This window comes from Lepus europaeus, chromosome 20 (genome assembly GCF_033115175.1).
Source record: "Lepus europaeus isolate LE1 chromosome 20, mLepTim1.pri, whole genome shotgun sequence".
Taxonomy (NCBI): domain Eukaryota; kingdom Metazoa; phylum Chordata; class Mammalia; order Lagomorpha; family Leporidae; genus Lepus; species Lepus europaeus.
In genome coordinates this window covers 52,236,820-52,256,020 of record NC_084846.1, presented here as the reverse complement: position 1 = coordinate 52,256,020, position 19,201 = coordinate 52,236,820, and the positions used below count along the sequence as shown (strand labels likewise).

At 43.5% G+C, this 19,201-nt stretch overlaps 1 protein-coding gene across 1 annotated transcript in view; it reads left to right on the top strand.

The window, feature by feature from the left end:
• Positions 1–12,415, top strand: part of ASB4 (ankyrin repeat and SOCS box containing 4) — a 52,012-nt gene extending 39,597 nt beyond the window's left edge. The window contains exons 3-5 of the mRNA XM_062178415.1: positions 386–876; positions 10,659–10,772; positions 11,833–12,415. Coding sequence (XP_062034399.1) covers positions 386–876; positions 10,659–10,772; positions 11,833–12,021 — 794 coding nt within the window. The 3' untranslated portion in view covers positions 12,022–12,415. The remainder of the gene's footprint in view (positions 1–385; positions 877–10,658; positions 10,773–11,832) is intronic.
• Positions 12,416–19,201: the final 6,786 nt, after the last annotated feature.

Sequence of the window (19,201 nt, the reverse complement as noted above, 5' to 3'; positions counted from 1 at the left end):
GGTAATGGTTAAAGCCCTTGTATCAACTTCCAAGGCTGCCAAACTTTATTTTAAATCATATTGGCTATATTGTTGTTAAGAGTTATTTTGTTATAGAAGTCAGGGGGTATTTCCAAGTCTGCCCGCAAGTAAGAACTAAGGTTCAGCAACGGCGGCCTTCCAGGCGCAACCCTTTGTTCTTTGCTCCGGCTACAGTTGCTGGTTGTTTCCAAGGAGTGATTTGCAGGGGATCCATAGGGGGATCTTGGTGCTGGCGGCGGTGGCGAACAATGCGTGTTTGCAGAAGCTGAGAGCCAATCAGTGAGGACGATCTTGTTAAACAAACTTTGGGAGCAATGGCAGAGATATGCTAACCTTGTTATCCCCCCTCCACCCACACACACAGGGGCCAACGTGAACATGAAGACCAACAACCAGGACGAGGAAACCCCTCTGCACACGGCTGCCCACTTCGGCCTCTCGGAGCTCGTGGCCTTCTACGTGGAGCACGGCGCCGTGGTGGACAGCGTGAACGCGCACATGGAGACCCCGCTGGCCACCGCCGCCTACTGGTCCCTGCGCTTCAAGGAGCAGGAGTACAGCCACGAGCACCACCTCATCTGCCGCACGCTGCTCCACCACAAGGCCGAGGTCAACGCCCGCGACGACGACTTTAAGTCCCCCCTGCACAAGGCGGCCTGGAACTGTGACCACGTGCTCATGCACATGATGCTGGAGGCGGGCGCCGAAGCCAACCTCATGGATATCAACGGCTGTGCGGCCATCCAGTACGTGCTGAAGGTCACCTCGGTGCGGCCGGCCGCCCAGCCCGAGATCTGCTACCAGCTGCTGCTGAACCACGGGGCTGCGCGCATATACCCGCCGCAGTTCCACAAGGTGAGCCAGCATGGAGGCCGAGGCTAGCCCTGCCTGAGGTCTAACCTGGGCTTGCTGGAGGCCTGAGTCCTTGGGTCTTCTATTTGGCCCTTCACTTCCACACTGAACACCAGCTAGCTCTTCCCTCTGTACAAGTTTGTGTGAAGTCAGGGCCCGGGAGCCAGGAATGAGAACAAGAGTGCTGAATAAATTTTACCATCTTGTCTGAATGCCCACGGACAGGGAATGGTTTCCTGGGACGCTGGGTGAAGTCTGTCGGACAGACACACATTTGCCATCTTCTAAGAATGTCTGATCCGAAGATGATTCAGGTTGTTTGAGAATTAGCTTGTAGCCAGGAAAGGGCTACCCGATTTTCCAGTTTACTGAAAGCTAACATTTGTCTGGCAGTAATAATTATATTTATTGTGTATATTGAATTGAGCACCCAGTTACAAGCCCCCTGTATTTGTTGATTAACTCACCTAATTCTTACAACAAGGTAAGGTGGATGGAAGGAGAGAGGTTAAGTGACTGACCTGAGCTCCCCCACAGTGCCTGCACTGGGATCCAGCCTTAGCTAATCCCTTCCAGCCTCTATTCCTATCTTAGGTGACCACTCTGCACAGCCTCTTTTCAAGAACTTTGATTGATAACCTCCAATGGGCTGGCGGGGACCAGATGCTAACAACAGTGATATGACTAAGACATGGTACCCTGAAGGAGCTTATAATCTAGTGGGAGAGACAGACACGGGAATGGATAACTTGTGTCGGCCGTGGTAAATGATGTGGTAGGGGAGCACAGGGTGCGATGGGAGCAGGGGATAGAGAGAAAGTTTTTCATTAAGTTAATGAAAGAAATGCATTTGGAAGCCAAAATGTGGTTCATTTTAAAAGAAAAGAGTAAAATCATGCCGTGTTTTACATTTCCCTCGATTCTAAAAATTTAGCAAGCATGGAGAAGTTTGAGATACAAACCGGCTAACTAAAGCCAGGCCACTGAAGAGAGAGCAACAGACACTTCACTGAGTTCACAACTGGGTTCTGTCCATGACCTTGGTAAAGTGTCAGGGCCCACAGGAGGACCTGTAGTGAGGGTCAGAAGAAAATTCCACTGAGAACCGACAGGTGATGCACCTGCTCAGAGCAGATTCCCCAGGGACACCTTGGAGCACATTCAGACAAAGACAGTAAGGCTTCAGCGGCCTGTGACCTCAGGGAAGAATTTTCCCTTGGTTCTCAGTATTTAATGGGTGATGAAGTAACTTTCCCCTGAGCCATCATCCAAAGCTTCCCAGGCACAGTAGGAGGAAGATGGATCAGAAGCAGAGTGGCCAAGACTCCAGCCAGAACTCCAATATGGGATGAAGGGTCCTGGGGGGTGACTTAATTCACTGTGCCACAGGACCCACCCCAATAAATCTCTAATTTTTTACCTGAGCTTCTCTGTTCTTCCAAACTAAAGTTTATATTTTCCTCTATTTTTAGTTGTTAATTGTTTCACATCTAGATTTTGGTCAAATATGCCTGAAAAGAACAAAAATTCTGAAGGTGTTTAACCTTTATATTTTCTCTGTAACTATCAAGGGAAACTTCCTTATAAATAGCCCGACGTAATATTCTGTGAAATCTACTCTCAAAGGTTCCTATTTGATCTCAGTTGTGAGTTCTCACCTTCGTTACAATTTTAAATTTTTAAATATTTTTTATGTTAAATTCGGACTCAAGGAATATGTTCATATCAGAACGTTCAGTACTGTAGTCTTAGAAATGAGATCAAAAGTTCAAGTCTATGAAAAAGCCCAGTGACGCAGCGCCTTCAGCTATGAGCATCTACTGGCTAGCTTGCATGTAGTTTCTGAATTATACACCAGCATCCTGCATTTAACTAAAACAACAAATGCTAAAAGCCTTCAAGGTAAAAATGGAACCCAGCATTTGAAGTCACTTATTAGGTTGTTCCCATTTTTAATTTCATCTCTGCTTTGTCAGCCATAGTTCATTCATTCTAGACTTAGCCAGACTATTCATATCAGGAACAAAGAAACACGGATTTGAAGTCGAACCTGCATCCTGCCACTTACTTAACAGCATCCCTGAATGAATTACTGAAAGTTCCTGAGCCTCAGTTTTGCCCCCTATGAAATGGGTATGCCCTGCCTCTGTGCCTTGACAACAATACACAGACACAGGGCTTCATCAGAGTGATGTTAATCTTGCTTGTAGTGCATCACAAATGTGTTCAGAGCCCGGAGGCTGGTGACAAATTTTTCTTTCCTCTTTCTCTTTTGCCACTTGCAGTCCCTGTGCGAGTCTCTCCCAATTCCTCAGTTCAGTCCTCATCCTGCATCTATAAACATCTTTCCCTCAGTCTACTTCCGTTTTCCCCCATCCACATGTCATGGAAACCCGGCCATTCTTCATCCTGGGTCCTCTCAGAGACAAGCAGTCTGCCTCCCCCAGACAGTCACGTCATGAGGCACGGTGGTGTCTACAGTGATGCTCTGAGGTTACTCTCTTTGCTAAGGACAGGGTGGAGAGGGATGTGGGGCACGAGGGTGCGAGAGAAACATCGTCTGCTACTTTACACATGGGTCAGAGCAGCCTTCTCCTAATGCCATTCTGAGAACCAAAGGAGATAACATCTGAGAAGCCCTCAGCCCAGTGCCTGGTGCAGAGTAACCGTTAGCAAAAGATGGCCACAGCTGTGACTGTTGTCCCCTATTTCTCAAGTGCAGAGTTGGTACCTCTGGGCCAGGTTAGGGAGAATGTGTCTTTCAATCAATTTCTATTCTATTCTCCAATAAGATATCTTGCAATTGTGGGGAGGTTCCCAGATCCTTTTGACAAAGGCAGCTCTCCAAGAGACACCAGCCAAGAGTGTTAAGGCCAGAGGCTTATGGACTATGGCTGAGATCTTGGCTTGGCCATTCTATTGTTGTATGAATTTTGAAAACATCCATCAATCTGTCAGATTACAAATTTTTCATCTGAAAAGTAAAGGTAAGAATATGAACTTTGAGGAATTATCTGAGCAGTAAGTGAGTAATCCATGACAACAATCCAGAAGTGGTGCTCAAACAAAGTATTTCCTTGGCTTCTATCCTGATAACGTGTCTTTGGCCCCAGGTAAGATGTCCTTCCTTGGTAGCCCAAGGAAAATTTTGTCCACTGTTAGGGTTTTTTATTCAGTTCTGTTTGCTCCTCCAGGTTCCTCTAGTTTGGCTGTTGGCTAAAGAGATTTACAGTAGAGTTGGCTACTGGAAGATGGCTGTAGTGTAAACATTTTTGTTGCCACCCAACAGACTATAAGGGAGCTGGCTCCCTTCCAAAGGAAAGCTAAAGAAAAACTGTTCCGTTTACTATGCAGATGTTCCAAAGTGATTTAGAACATCTACTCCACAGCCCGACTTTGCACAGAAAAGTCATCTTTACGACAAGTAAAAGACCTGACTCATTTATCCAGAAGATAAAGTGATTTGTTCTCTGTGGATGGGGAATTCAGTTTCCTTATTTACAAGGAACAAGGTCAGAGCTGAAGATTCTGTCTTCCAAATACAAAGCAAATTTGTAGAGGGTGTATTTCACTGAAAGCCAATGTATAAATTACATAAGCAAGGGAAAAAAAGAGAATTATAGGATCTGCAATTGCTTTCCAGGGTACAAAAGGACATTTGATTTTTTTTCTCCCAGCATAATTCAGAAGGAAGTGACACCCTAGGGAGCCAAGATTGGGTTTTCTTGTAGGGCAAGAAAGATATTTTTCTAGGAGAGAAGAGGAAGGTAAGAGTTTGGGGGAAGTAAAGATGATTTCTGTTGTTGAACGGTACTGTCTGTGAAGCCCAAGGTACAAACCTTTCTCTCTGATATGGACGTATCTTTCAACATACAAGGACCAGGTAGCCTTACAGGTGGCACTCTGACTGGAAGAGTGTCAGGGAGACCTTATCTTGAATTTGTTTGTTAGTAGATAGTGTATATATCTACACATCTGGCAGTTCAATGATGAGGAGAGGTGTCTAAAACCTTCAGTTGTCCAGTTATCCTTCCATGAAGTGGAGGTAGGGCGCCAAAGACTCATGAGAGCTGAAACTGTGCTGCCTCCCTGGCATGCAAAGGCGAAGATGTTCCTGCCTTCAGGGTCTGCCGCAGCCCAATGGCACTTGATGAGTCAGGTTCCTGTCAGTGATGATTCAAAATTTGTTATCTCTTTAGGCTATTTTGTTGTTGTTTTCTGGTGAAATAGTTCCCGAGGCCTCAAGATGTGTCCAACAGCCTTCGTTCTGGAAAGAGGCAGAAATGAGTGTTGCCACGCTTTCAGGCTAAGTGGAGCTTTTCATGCTCCAAGAACCAAGTCTTTGGTCAGCAGAAAACTCAGTGGTCAGTGCATCAGCAGAAACGAACGACATAGTGGGAGCTTTGGACTTTGTGCATCTAAAGACTTCAGAAAGTCAAGATTTGGAGCCAGTTAACACTTTTTTTTTTTAACCCTAATCACTTTTTTTTTTTTTTTTAATGTGGAGTCATACTGACCTACGTTTAACTGCTGACTGCACTGCTTACTAACTAAGTGACCCAGAGTTTAAATTTTCTCAGCCTTTGATTTTTAAGTCTGCTAACTGCACATAATGACAAGACTTAGCTCACGGAGTTGTTGAAAACTGAGCAAGCTAAAGTATGTGAAGAGGCAACATAGTCCCGGGCATAAGGCATATAGCAAATCCTCAAATGATGGTGGCTATTATCCTTTTTCTGCCTTCCTCTCTCTTGCCTATAAGGGTTTCTGACTTGGTGGACCATGATCTATTCTCTTTGGAATAATTTGGAGTACAGCTGTTAGGTAGGAAGTCAGTTATGAGCTTATGTGTGTGTGACAGGCCTAAAGAGAAGACATCTATATGCATCTGCATCTCAAAGTCATCCTAACAATGTTTCAGGGGAAGCCCAGATTTCGCATCCTGCCTGCCCTGCCCCCTTCTACCTGATAACCTGCCAGGTGGCGGCCCTCACCCCTCCTGCTTCCTGCCTGATAAATCTTCCACAATCTCCCAGGTGCAGCCCAGTATCTGCATCTCAAACACCCTGCTCCCTTCCTCAGGTCTGATAACATTTGCATCCATAAAGTCCTTTGTTTCAGACCTTCAAGAGAAGTTTTTCTATTTACATCCAAAAAGCCCTTTGTTCCAAGAGGAGCAGAGGTGGGGAAGCAAGACCCATCTCCTTAAAACCCCCAGCCTCAACTGGACTGCGCGCTCAGCTCTCTGCATCTTTGCTGAGTTGCCCGCCTGGCCTGGCCTGGCCTGGCCAGGTGTACTCTCCACTCACCCATGCAGCCCCCCCCCCCCCCCCCAGTCTGAGGGACTGGGCACTCTCTCTCAGGTCCTGTCTGGAGAGGTGCCCATCCGTCCTTACAGATGTTCCTTCTTAATAAACCTTGCTATTTTACCTCCCACTACTCTCTGTCTCACACCTGAATTCTTTCTTGCGCGAAGACAAGAACCCTGCAATTTCTCCGGTAACACAGCCAAGCCCTGTTGCTGGAGCCAGCACGTACTTTGATGGTGTCTGGTCTCCATCTCCATCTTGCCTTCTCATCAGGGCATCTTTTGTGCCATTTTTTTTTTTTTTTTACTGAGATTAACACATTACAATGAAATACCTTCTGCTCATTATCTGTTCACTCCCTAATTAGTGGGCCCTTCCAACCTCCTTTCTATCAATGGAGCCCCTGTCTGTCCTTGGCCTTGGCCTTCAGAGTTGTCTCCTTTGTGTCTGATTAGTATTGAGCTCCGTTTATTCTTCCTACAGCCGCAATTGCCTTCATCCCCAGGACTAACACCGGCGTTAAGCAGGAAGTTGTCTGCTCCCTCCTCTCCTGCCTCTGAACTGCTCTCTGCCCTTGATTTGCTTGTTTTCTCCTTCGTGCCTTTGCTCATGGTGCTCAGGGGACACTGGGTGATCTTTAAGTTAGTGTTTTATTATTTACTGACTTATATTGCTCTCTAATTCTTTTGAATACCTGTGGCTTTTCTGTTCAACCAGGTTGTAAACTCCTTGAAGACAAAATACAGGTCATAAACTTCTGAGAATTACCATCATAGCACTAAACACAGTGCTCAATAAAAGCTTCTTAATGGATGCATAGATTGAATGTAACTCTTCTTGTTAAGAATTCGTTAATATCCACCTAGTTCTTGCCAAGTCAGTGCTGAGGTCTGCAGACCAGCAAATAAGATGAGCTGTCAGCTGGCTCCGTCTCACCTGTTCCTGACATGGGCCCTCCTTTCAGATCTCGTTACTATGAACACACACACACATACACACAAACACACACATATCCACCTGGATATTAAACTGATGGTCTTTTTGTCTCAGTTTTGCCCGAGTCCCCAAGATGTCATGTACTTACTATGCTACACTGAAATACGCAGTGTTAGATCACCTAGGAAGAACTAGTAAAGGAAGTAGGGAAAACCCAGATCTGTGAGCCTTTTCCCAGCACAGTGGTTTGGGGTTGCGATAGACTGGGAAATTACAAAGATTTTTTTGGAGTAAGTTGTTGAAGTATAGGAGCAGCCTTCCTTCTAATGTGAAGGGTGGGGGCTTTCGCTTCTCACACTCAGTGAGAGGAGCTTTAAGAAGACTCAAGAGGGACCTGCATTATGGTATAGCAGGTAAAACCACCACCTGTGATCCTGTCATTCCATATGGACACTGGTTGGTCTCCTGGATGCTCCACTTCTGATCCATCTCTTTCCTAGTGGCCTAGGAAAGCAGTAGAAGATGGCCCAAATGCTTGGGCCCCTGCCACCCATGTGGGAGACCTGGATGAAGTTCCTAGCTTTGGCCTGGCCTAGCCCTGGCCGTTGCAGCCATCTGTGGGAGTTTATCAGCAAATGGACAATCTCTCTCCCTCTCTCTCTCTCTCTCTCTCTCTCTGTGTGTGTGTCTCTATATCTCTAACTTCCAAATAGAATACATAAATCTTTTTAAAATATTTATTTATTTTTTTGAAAGGCAGAGTTACACACAGAGAACAGGAGAGGCAGAGAGAGAGAGAGAGAGTCAGTCTTCCATCTGCTGGTTCACTTCCCAAATGAGTGCAACAGCCAGAGCTGAGCTGATCAGGATCCTCTTCCAGGTCTCCCACGTGGGTTCAGGGCCCCAAGGACTTGGGCCATCCTCCACTGCTTTCCCAGGCCATAGTGGAGAGCTGGATTGGAAGTGGAGCATCCGATACTCAAATTGGTGCCCACATGGGATGCCGCACTGCTATGCCACAGTGCTGGCCCCAATACATAAATCTTTGAAAAAATATTTTTCTCTGTCTCTCTCATTCTCTCTGTGACTCTTTCAAAATAAATGATAAATCTTTTCTAAGAAGACCCAGTAGAGCTTGACTTGTGTTCGCTAAAGTTTCAAGGGAAAAGAGGGACTGATATGTAACTCCTGATAAGAAAATTACTAGGAACAAGTCTGCGGTTAGAGCTTGCGTACCAGGCAGCAAAGGAGCGAGAGGTGATTAGATTGGGAGTCAGGACGCTGTCCTCCATGGCGGGACAGAGATCAGGTTCCCACCGACAGGGTGTGGGCGCCTTGGAGAGCCAGGAGGGGTCGGTTTGAAATGAAAATAGGCCACATCCAAGGGACTTCCAGAGCCACTTCCATCTGAGCAGAAAGAACGTAGAGGAGTTCTGGGTAGACGGGAGTTAAAGATGAGAAGTATTGTCCTTGTCTATGAGGTGGGTATTCCAAAGGGGGGCTGCAGGGGACATTGTGGATGGCAGCAGTGTGACATCATGCTTGTAGTGAGCTCTGTTTATTCTTCCTGCAGCCACAATTGCCTTCATCATGCTTGTGCCAACTGAGATCTTTGCTCCCTTTTTCTTCTCTCTACCTCATCCAAACCCAGGGCATGCAGGGGTGCACGTGGGGAGAAGTAGAGAAGACAAGCTGGGGAAATGGAGAAATCCACTGAGATGTTGCTTCCCTTATGAACCAATTCTGCCAGTTCTGGTATCCAGCAATTCAACTCATGCCTGACACCCACTACCTGGAATTAACATTAGAGTCCACAGATTACAGGCTCCGTCCCACAGGGTGGCCCTCACTTGTGATGCCAGCTGCATATTGTGGGTGTTTCCCCAGTTACCCACATTTCCGTCAGGCTGACTACAAATTCACAGGTTGCACAGTTTCCTCTTTGGGTTTGAGAACTTGTTAGAATGGCTCACAGAAGTTAAGAGAGGACTTACCATTGTTACTGGTTTATTACAAAGGCTGCAACTCAGGAACAGCCAAATGGAAAAGGGGCACGAGGCAGGGTGTGGGGGCTGTGGTGCAAAGCTTTCATTCCCCTCCAAGTTCACCGTACTCCATTGGCCACTGGCGAGGGACTCAATCTCCAGTTGCTCTGTTCTTCCTGGAGACTGGGGGATGGGCAGCTGGTGGTGCTGAAAATTCCACCTCTCTAGTCTGAACTTGGTCTTTCTCATTGGAAGGTGCATGTTTTGAATAACTAAAGATGCCTCGTTCCTCCTCTGGAAATCCCAGCAGTTCTAGAAGCTCTGCGCTGGGGACTAGGCACAAAGACCCACGGTGTGTTTCTGACTATATCACACTCAGAATACCTCCTTCCCCAGTATTGGGTTCCAGTAGAGGGAGCTCTTTTATTTTGAATAGAATTTGGAGTTTCAAGTATTTCATTAAAATGGACATATATAATTACTGAAGAGGCATTCTTCTAGTGGCCTGAATGACTGGAGGATGTTTTAATATTAAAAACAAACTATAAATGGGCGTGATATCACCCTTCGTGGAGTACCATTCCAACAGTGGAGAAGAGCTCCAGGGAGCAAATCTGTGTGAAAAAGAAAGAATAAAGGTGTACTTTGTTGTGCTCCTTGAAATAACTCTCTTTCAAAAGTAGGATAGGTCTTTAATAATTAATGGAAAATGTGTTATGAGAAAACTGCATGGATTTCAATTTTTGGCACCAAAATAAACATCTTTTAATTCTATTTTTACACAAACTTTTTGAAATACCTTATTGATGGTACTGTTTTTTTTGTTGTTGTTGTTGGTGCAGGGTGTGCATGAGTACCCACTACCACCACACCACCACCTTTCTGTCATCTAGGATCTAAAGTTGAATTCGTCTCTTACAATAAAGCTTTCCCAACTCACCTCAACCTATACAGCTGTACCTCTGAGAGTTTCTGTACTTCCTATTTTAAACCATATGATATAAAAAATATGGGGATCAACAGTTTATTGGCATAGTTTCGTGATGTGTTTTGGCCTCTCGTCCTTAGGACAGATCTCCCCTGGAAATCAATGCATTTCACTTTTGGTATTTCTTCTGTATCTTTGGCCAACTAGTACCAGTAGACCTAGGTTCTTGGATCACTAACATTTGGCTTTTTGATAATAAAATTTTCTTCTGAGTTAGAAGGGTTTCCTAGGCAGCTGGAGGTATATTCTGGGATGAACATCTACCAGGATTGCTTTAATTCTGGGCCAGGAAAGTGAATCTTCAGATTCTCACCTTTTCTGTTAACACCCCCTTTTTACTTGCTCCTGGATAGTGGAAGCAGTGTAGTTGGATTTTATTAATCTGTCTATCCAGCATGGGGCTGGCAATGTGTTTGAATACTCAAAGTCCTTATGCATCTCAAAAAGCATTTCAGAGCTCCAGGAAGTATAATAAATCCATGGATTCTTGATATCTCTGGAAATGGCAACAACAAAATAAATCATATGTGTGCATTGAATGCATGAAACTCTGTCCTTCCCCTGCAGGTGATCCAGGCTTGCCATTCTTGTCCCAAGGCCATTGAAGTTGTAGTGAATGCCTATGAGCACATCAGGTGGAACATAAAGTGGAGAACAGCTATCCCTGATGATGACTTGGAGGTAAGGAATCCGTTCACTTCCTACAGTTTCCCCCTCAACGCATTATCGCCAGACTGTGTTAGAAGTGTGTAGTTGACAAAATTGGCTTTGCAAATACTTCTCAAGCCTACCCAAACGCAATGAGACAAAGGGTTATAAATGTAGGTGTTACAGTTAATAGTTCCATCACATATGTGGCATTAAGGAATGTGGAATTGCATGGAATTTCTCCATGTAAGTGTAAGTTGAATAGGTACATAAGATGGTAGTTTTACATTCTTTCCAATAACTTAGATGAACTAAATGATAATATTTGGGATTGCTCATATACCATTTTTACCAAAAAATTAAAGTGTTTTGTACTGATTATTTTATTCACTTTAAAATATCTTGAAGTGATTCTTAAGCAGAAAACATAAGTGGGACATATGGAAAATCCTCGGTAGGACCCACAAGCCATTATCATTGTTAGACTCTGGGACTTTGCTACCTCCATAAACTCATCCTCACCAGAGTTCTTGGCTTTACAGGCCTAACTCTGTCTCTGGCATGTGGAGAAGTATCAGGCACCAAATGCAAAGTTCTCTTGATTTGGAGGCTGATGGCTTAGATGTGCAATCTTATTCTGCTACTTATAAGCTCTTTACCTTGAAAAGTTATTCAACTTGCCCAGGATTCATTAATCCTTCATTATTTTTACATATCTGAATATATGGGTCACACCAGACACACGAAGGGCATTTAATTTAATAGTATTTACATTAATTTAAAATTGCTAGCATGATCTATACTGGCCCAGGAAGTTTATACAAGTCTGTCTTAACTTATTTGTAAGTTCTGATTTGTATTTTATTGTTTGCTTTTTTCTCTCCTCTCTTTATATATATATATATATATACATATATATAAGTTTATATATATATATAAGTTTATATATATACTTTTTCAATGCCCCTGCCCAGCCTCGATTTAATGTTTGAATCACCATTAGAGAGGTGGGAAGCCACTGTTATGTGTAAAGCAGGGACTCAAGGAATCATGTGGGGCTGCTCTAACCGGAGCCTTCTCTCTTCCTTTGCAGAAATACTGGGATTTCTACCACTCTCTCTTTACTGTCTGCTGCAACTCTCCAAGGACACTCATGCACTTGTCGCGATGCGCTATTCGAAAAGCTTTAAACAGCAGATGCCACAAAGCAATTCCTTTGCTTTCTCTCCCATTGTCATTGAAAAAGTATTTGCTTTTAGAGCCTGAAGGAATCATTTATTAAGCCTTATGAGACAGCAGTTCGCAATCTTAGATCTTTAAGTGGATTTGTTGGTTAGACTCAGTTTGCTTAAATAAAATGGTACTTAGGTTGATTATAACAGGTCAGGGATTTGAAAACACTTTACACACACTCTGTCATTAATCCCAGGGTATCATGGTGAGGGAGGATAAGAAGTAAAGTTAAGGAATTTTCAAAGACAAGGTTGCATCCAGAAGGTACTGATGTAACAGTAATATCTCATGTATAGCGCTCTTACTAGATGCATGATACATTCTGTGAAGCTTTTCGTATGTTGTCTAAAATGGGACCCAGGTTTTCTTAAAACCAATCTCATTCTCTACCTTACCACTAATACGTTTACATTACCATTTAATTTTCAATATAGCGAGTTTAAGCTTAGTGCCTTTTCCCCATTACTACTTAATAGTCATTATAGTCGCTCCCCAAACCAAGCTTCGCAGGTTATTATAGTGAAGAAAGCACATGAGCATAGTCACAGACAGGGAGATCTTGGAGTGAAAAGATTTAGAAATGAGTAAGAAAGACCAGTCCATTTACTGGTCAAGAAGGGACATTTCAGCACACACTCATTGAGCCAGAGGCTAGAGATGCAAAGATGAGTCCCATGGGAGACCTCTGAGCAGAGGCTCCAAACATACAAGCAGGTGACTGCAGTATAAACAATGGGGCAAGAGTACAGGTGCCAACCCATTTGTAGTGCTTACCTTTTGAAGTTGTGTTTCTGGCATGAAATGTGTGTGTGTGACTTTTTAAAGCATAAAGATGAAGAAGGAGGGGATTGTGGAACATAGAGGGATCTCCTGCCATGCTAGATATTGTAGCTATTGTGTTAGTGTAGCTTCCTTTTGGTGCTTTGCCAACCTCTTTGAGATAAATATTGCATATTCCATGGTTCCAGTGTGTGTGTGTGTGTGTGTGAGAATGAGAGAGAGAGAGAGAGAGAGACAAGTAAGGGAAGGAGCATTGGTGAAAGAAAGTGTGCGAAGGGAAAGACCTTGTTGATGACTTTGGCCTTTTCATGTGACAGACTGATGTTACAGAGTGCAAAGTTAAAGAGCACTTTGCTAGTGAAGGCTGGCTACAGAAAGCAAATCAGAAGACTTTTTGGCAGTGGTAAAACTGGAACAAGTTGGAAAAATAAGTATGTAATCAGGCTTGCTGGTTTGATGCTTGCAAAAAGAAAAATGTAGATAATTAGCCTCTCTCGGCCTCATGGCTTAGGAGGCCAAGTTTGCTTTCCTTTTTTGTTCTCGTTAATCACTTTAGAAACTCTTATTGTTTTTTGAGCATCACTTTTAGAAGTTAAAGCAGAAGTAATTAGTGCAAACAAATCTATTTGTCAGTTGTGAGCAGGTTTCTTTTATTTGTGTGGTTCTCCACCTTAGCTAACTTGAGAGTTGAATAGAGACAATGTTGAATAATCTACCAGGCCACCACTAGGTTGTGCTTCTGTGCCAGAATTCTCTTATGTCCAGGTCTGGATAGGAGAAACCACAGGTGGATACAATAATCTTTCTGAAATATTAGTTTCATTCATATTTATGTGTGTAGGGGGGTACTTTTTGTACTACAATATCTCTACCATAGAACAGAATGCTGAATTTGTATCACTGTTCATACAAAGCATGCCCCCACACAAAAAAATGCTGGCACCAAGTGGTGCTAGTACACATCCACACATCCTAGGGCACGTGGAGAGCTGTAAGGCACCCTCCATCGTCAGGAGGTTCTGAGAAGAAAGTGTGCTGCATTGACTTGGGACAAATAAAACTGATGTTGAGGACAAATGGAGACCATGTTGCTTGGCCTGCTTGTGCTAAACCATTTGTGTTCATCTAGCATATAATACATGGCTACTTGTTTGGAATTGTTTCCTTGTGCATTTAAAGCAATTTTTTTGCCTTCATTTTGAACTTCAGAAAACTTAAATAAAGCTCTTCTGATTCCTTTCATCTTTGTGAGTTGTTTGTTTACCAACAGAGCACTTTTTTCCTAACCCAACTTTGGCTCTTCAGCGGTAGCCCTGAAGAACTGTACATTTCCCTGCTTTCTTCCACGTTTAGAAAGAAGAAGAGGACAAGAAATTGTGCTGTAAATAAGTAACTTCTTCAAAAAGCAGGAGAGGATCAATGTGACTGAAACACAAATAAAACACAGGCTCTTGCTCTAGGAACAGGTGTTTTAATAACAAAGACGCGGTACTGAATCACCCTCTTCCACTTCTCACCATTGCTGCCTTCCTGGGGTTTTTCATTTGCCCTCATTCTCACCATGCACTCAAGCCTGGTCAGAGCAACAGAGGAGACTAGATCCTCATGATGCCTTTGTTACTTTCTGTAAATAGACACCTAATGTCCTAAAGAAAAAATAATCTCTCTTCTGTAAGTTAGGTGAGAAGCGGCATCTTTGACATAAAGACAAGACCACCTGTGCAGTTTTCTCTCCCCTTTACGGAACCTAGACATGTTTGTGTTCTATTCTTTAATAACCCAGTGTTACATCTCTACGTTGTTCTTCCTTTCTGTTCTGATAAAAACATGGTTGTCAAAAGACGATTGTAGGGATAACAAAACTAAAAACACCCCATTTGCACTGGGCCATCAATGTTGGGAAAGGCAGCTGTTACAGTACTTATCTGCTTTTAAAGAACTTGGTAAGTTCTAAGTTGGTGCACTACGAAAACTTTTAAAAAACATTGCCACTATTCACTTGTTTTCTTGGAGATGCAGACACCATTGCCAGCATCTGGAAGGACTTCCTCATCATTTTCTTTAAGGGACAAGCAGTTAGTTGTTCAGAGTCTGGTGTGCCTGATTATCTGGATTCATAGCCTGGCCTTTTCCTGTATTTGGCCCATAATCTAGGGGAAACAGCCTAGCTGCTCATTCCTCAGTTTCTTCAAGTGTAATGGAATATTTGCAGGATTGTTTCAGGGCTAACTTGTTGCTGCATTAAAGCACATAGAGGAAAGCATGCCTCTCAGTAAGCATTTTGTTGGTATTACCTTTATTACTGTTAAAATCACTATAATCTAGGAGTAGGTTGTACCAGTAGTGCAATACACCCTTAGAGTGAAGCTGTAGCTGTAGGGGATACGTGTACGTTTCTATTCACTCGGAGGACTACTGGGTGAGCTCCCATCACATGCCAGGCACTTTGAGTCAAATGAGGAACAAAACAGGTTCCTGATTTTCTTGGATTTTTTTTTTTTGAAGTAGGAAGTAGGAATAGAAATAATATTGATACGGAGGATTAGCGTGCAAACAGATCAATTGATTTTTGAAACTTTGCTTTTTCGAAAGTGGGGTGATTAAGGATCCAGTGCCTCCTTTTACTATCTCATGATGGCTCCAAGTTCACCTGCAAATTGACCTCCTTGGACCGGGAACATTTCTCAGCTATTCCCAGCATCAGTTAGGAAAAGGATAGGAGGAAATTCACTTTGTAGCAGGAGCAGTGTGGATTAGCACTGAGAATGCTAATAGAGGGTTATTGCAACCAGAATGAATAAACAGGGAGAGTTGGAAAATATTCACTTACTCTTTTTGTTTGCAAGAATTGATTCAGATCTATTACCTGTGAACTTCTATGCTCAAAGTGAAAGGAAGTAGAGGGAGAGTTGCCACTAAGTCATTGCAAGATTCACTTTTAGGGCTCAATCTTTTTGTTTTTACTAAGAAGTAAATGTCTCTTTTGATGAGATACCATCTAACTGAGTTATTTTCCCATCAGCCTGACATAAAATAGTTGCTTAGAAGAGATTTTCAAAAACTAGATTTCAGTACTAAATCGCCTGTTCATATTTGGTCACACCTGGCACCACTGAGAAGCAATGCATGAAATCAGGAAAAACATCCTCCAAAGAGCAGTTGCTTTGCCACCCTCTCCTCTCTCTCTTTTCTAAAGAAACACTAAGTGGATTAGGTAAGCTTAAATTTCTTTACTAATTAGTTTTCTCAGATAGAGGCATGCCTCAATGATATTGGATGACAACTATTCAAATATATGCTAATCCATTCAAGGAAATAAAATTGTGATGCCACCTTGTATTTCCTGACTTGGAGACACCCTCTGATTAGTTTTTGTGCTGTCAGGCAGGGAGAGATGATAGAACGGAAGCATCACACAGGGGCATGCCAGAAAACCTTAGGTACAGAAGGGAACTGGGGGATGGGTGGGCTTTTTAAGGTCCAGAAACCTAGCTACTGTCTGCTCAGAGCCATAGGAAAGAAATGCACCCCTGCTTTGTTCCAGTTTCTGTTCCAGTATTTGATTGACAAGTGGTGTGAACCAATGGAAATGACCATCAATTTGCTGTAGGAAACAAGGCATACATTCTGGACTCGTCTCTCTCAGCCCTGTGCTAGATCTTGGCGAGATGACTTCTGTGTAGTGCATCAACTGGACCCCGTCTCTTGGCTTCCTAGTGGCATCAATGGGAAAACCAGAGGGAGAGTGGGGGCCTGTCCTGGTACCCTCCAGTTGGAGGAAGCAGAATCCCTGCACCAAAGCAACACCTCTAATGAAGGGCCCCTCTACTCAGTTGCTCTTCTCCTTGGCTTATAGTAGCTGCTCCCTTGTTCCTGCAGACCCACCGAAGCCAAGACTTCCCTTTAGTTGCCTTTGTCCCTGTTCTGAGTGTTTCATTTCTTCTGGCTGGTCTCCTATATGCTACCTATACTCCCAAAAATAACCCCTGATTAGATTATCTCCAACTAAACCTGTTTCCTGTGTTTTCCTCTTCTTCTAGGGATCTTGACAGATACACAAATCCATGTAGTACCTCGACAAGTCAGCGGGAACCCCGAGGTATTCTGGTTGGCTAATGCTGTTGAGGGTGGTGCAGACAGAGGTCACTGTGGTGTAGGAAAGGTCACAAGTGAGCAGATGGACTTGATCATGACCTGGGGGATGGCTCAAGTTGGGGTCACAGTCTCCATAGGAGGAGGGCAAGGGAGGGAATACATTTAAGATCATTGGTACCATGATGAATGGTTTGACCTGGGATGGACATGGAGTACTCATCACCACCAATTAGACAACCATGGCGGAAGTAGAAGATGAATATTTGTTGCAAGAGAGAGTGGAAGCACTGAATGGGACCATTTATGCTTTGTCTGGAATCTGGAGAAACACCACAAGGAAACAATGGCTGGTATTATCATCATAATTAACAGGTAACATGTATCATTCTTCAGAGCATCTTCCTGGTGCTCTGTAAAAAAAAAAAGATAATTGCCTTTGCAAGCACCCTCAATTCTTCCATGCCCCTCCAAATCTGAAGCCTTAGATGTGAAAAAACTGTAAACATGACATTATAAACTCTTTTCTTCTTATGGAAAACATTCCTCTCATGTGGAAGGATTCATTCTTGAGTGTGTAAAAGAGATAAAAGAGATCTTAACTTTACAATTTTTTAATATCAAAAGTTAAAAAAAAATCTAAAAATTGCATTATAAACACACACACACACACAGAGAGAGAGAGAGAGAGAAATTCCTTCCAAGATATCACAGAAGGAGGGAACAAAAACAACATTTGGAGTTTTAGGCCTGCATATAGTTCTTGACATTGCAAGTTCAAGTGATGAACTGTTTACAAACGGACTGATCTAATCACCATCTGGAGGCCTCTGGGCTGGAACTCCCTGTGCTGCTGGAGTTGGGACAAAGAAAGGACTCTTAGGGTGATTCACTGAGGAAAGTGTAGGCATCAGTAAGTTCTCACTGAAGCAAACCCTGGCTCATCTAGAATGAGGACAAAGAAACTGCAGAGTGTTTATTCCGTGTGTCAGCACTGCCCTGTGGCCCAGGAAAAACAAGGACTTTGGAATTCAGTGACTTGAGTTTTAATCTTGATTATGGCATTAATATCAGTGTGTACTTGTGCCAGTTTCTTAACTGGATGATTGATTTTTTATTGGATGATAGTGATTAAGTTCCTGTCATATGGGACTCTTGGGGAATAATGCAGAAGATGTGTGTGAAGTATCTAAAATAGCACCATGGATGCAGGTGAGCCCAGTGAGTGCTCAGGTGGCACAAGCTTCTGCCTTGTGTGTGGACTATGCTGAGACATGGCAAGATTTCTGGGAATCTTAGGTGCACAGGCCAAAGACTCAACTTTTGTGTTTTAGAGATCTATTTATTTGAAAGAGTGGCAAGGACAGAAGTAGAGGAGGTAGAGAGAGAACCATCTTCTGGTTCATTCCCCAAATGCCCACAACAGCCAAGGCTGAAGCCAGGAGGCAGGAGCTCCATATTGGTTTCTCATGTGGGTGGAGGGATCCAAGTACCTAGGCCATCATCTTCTGCCTCCCGGGTGCATTAATGGGAAGCTGAATCAGAAGTGGTGCTGTTTTCTGGACTCGAGACATCACAAGCACTGACTGAATCCATTGCACCCCAACGTTTACCCTCAACTTTTATTTTCATTAAATTCAGTGCAATGATTCTCCTGTTCCAAGCCACCTTGTCGGTGATTCTCTGTGGCAACAGGTCCTGAAGGAGGCGCTGCAGGGGCAGCTTCTCCCTGCCTGACCCAGAGCTGTGCAAGTAGCCACAGTGCTTATTTCTCAAACACAGCACAAAGAGCATTCAACCCGAAAGCTCAGGGAAGGTAGACAGGCGTAGTGCCTTTCTCGGATCCCCCGGTTAAAGTTCCAAACAAATCTGTTCTATTCACTGGAAAGAGATTTTAAAATCCCGTTTCTGTCTTGCAGTTACATACTTTAGAAAGAAAACAACATTGCAGCTGAGTTCTGTGTAGCACTGAAGTGGACAATTTCATTCATTTAATTTCCTTCATTTTCTTCCTCCGTTTATTTCTCCCTCTCCTGGTGTCTCTTTCTGTCCTCCTTTCTGTTTTATGTCATCCCTGTGTGTGTTTATCTTCACCTGGCTGGGCTCTCTGTGAGTAATGTCAAGGCCACGTTGGGATATTCTTGGGGACTGCTAACAGTGGATGGAACCAATGGCTTCTGCAAAATATTTGGATGCATTTAGTTTACATTTGAATTACACAGAAACTGAGAAATTTTTATCAAATTCCTTAAGTCTTTGTTCCTAGTCCAAAAGTCACAACTCTGAAAAAGTTTCTTTCCATTCTAGCCACAGATTACAGGCAAGAGATCAGCACCACATGAGAAGCAAAACCACCT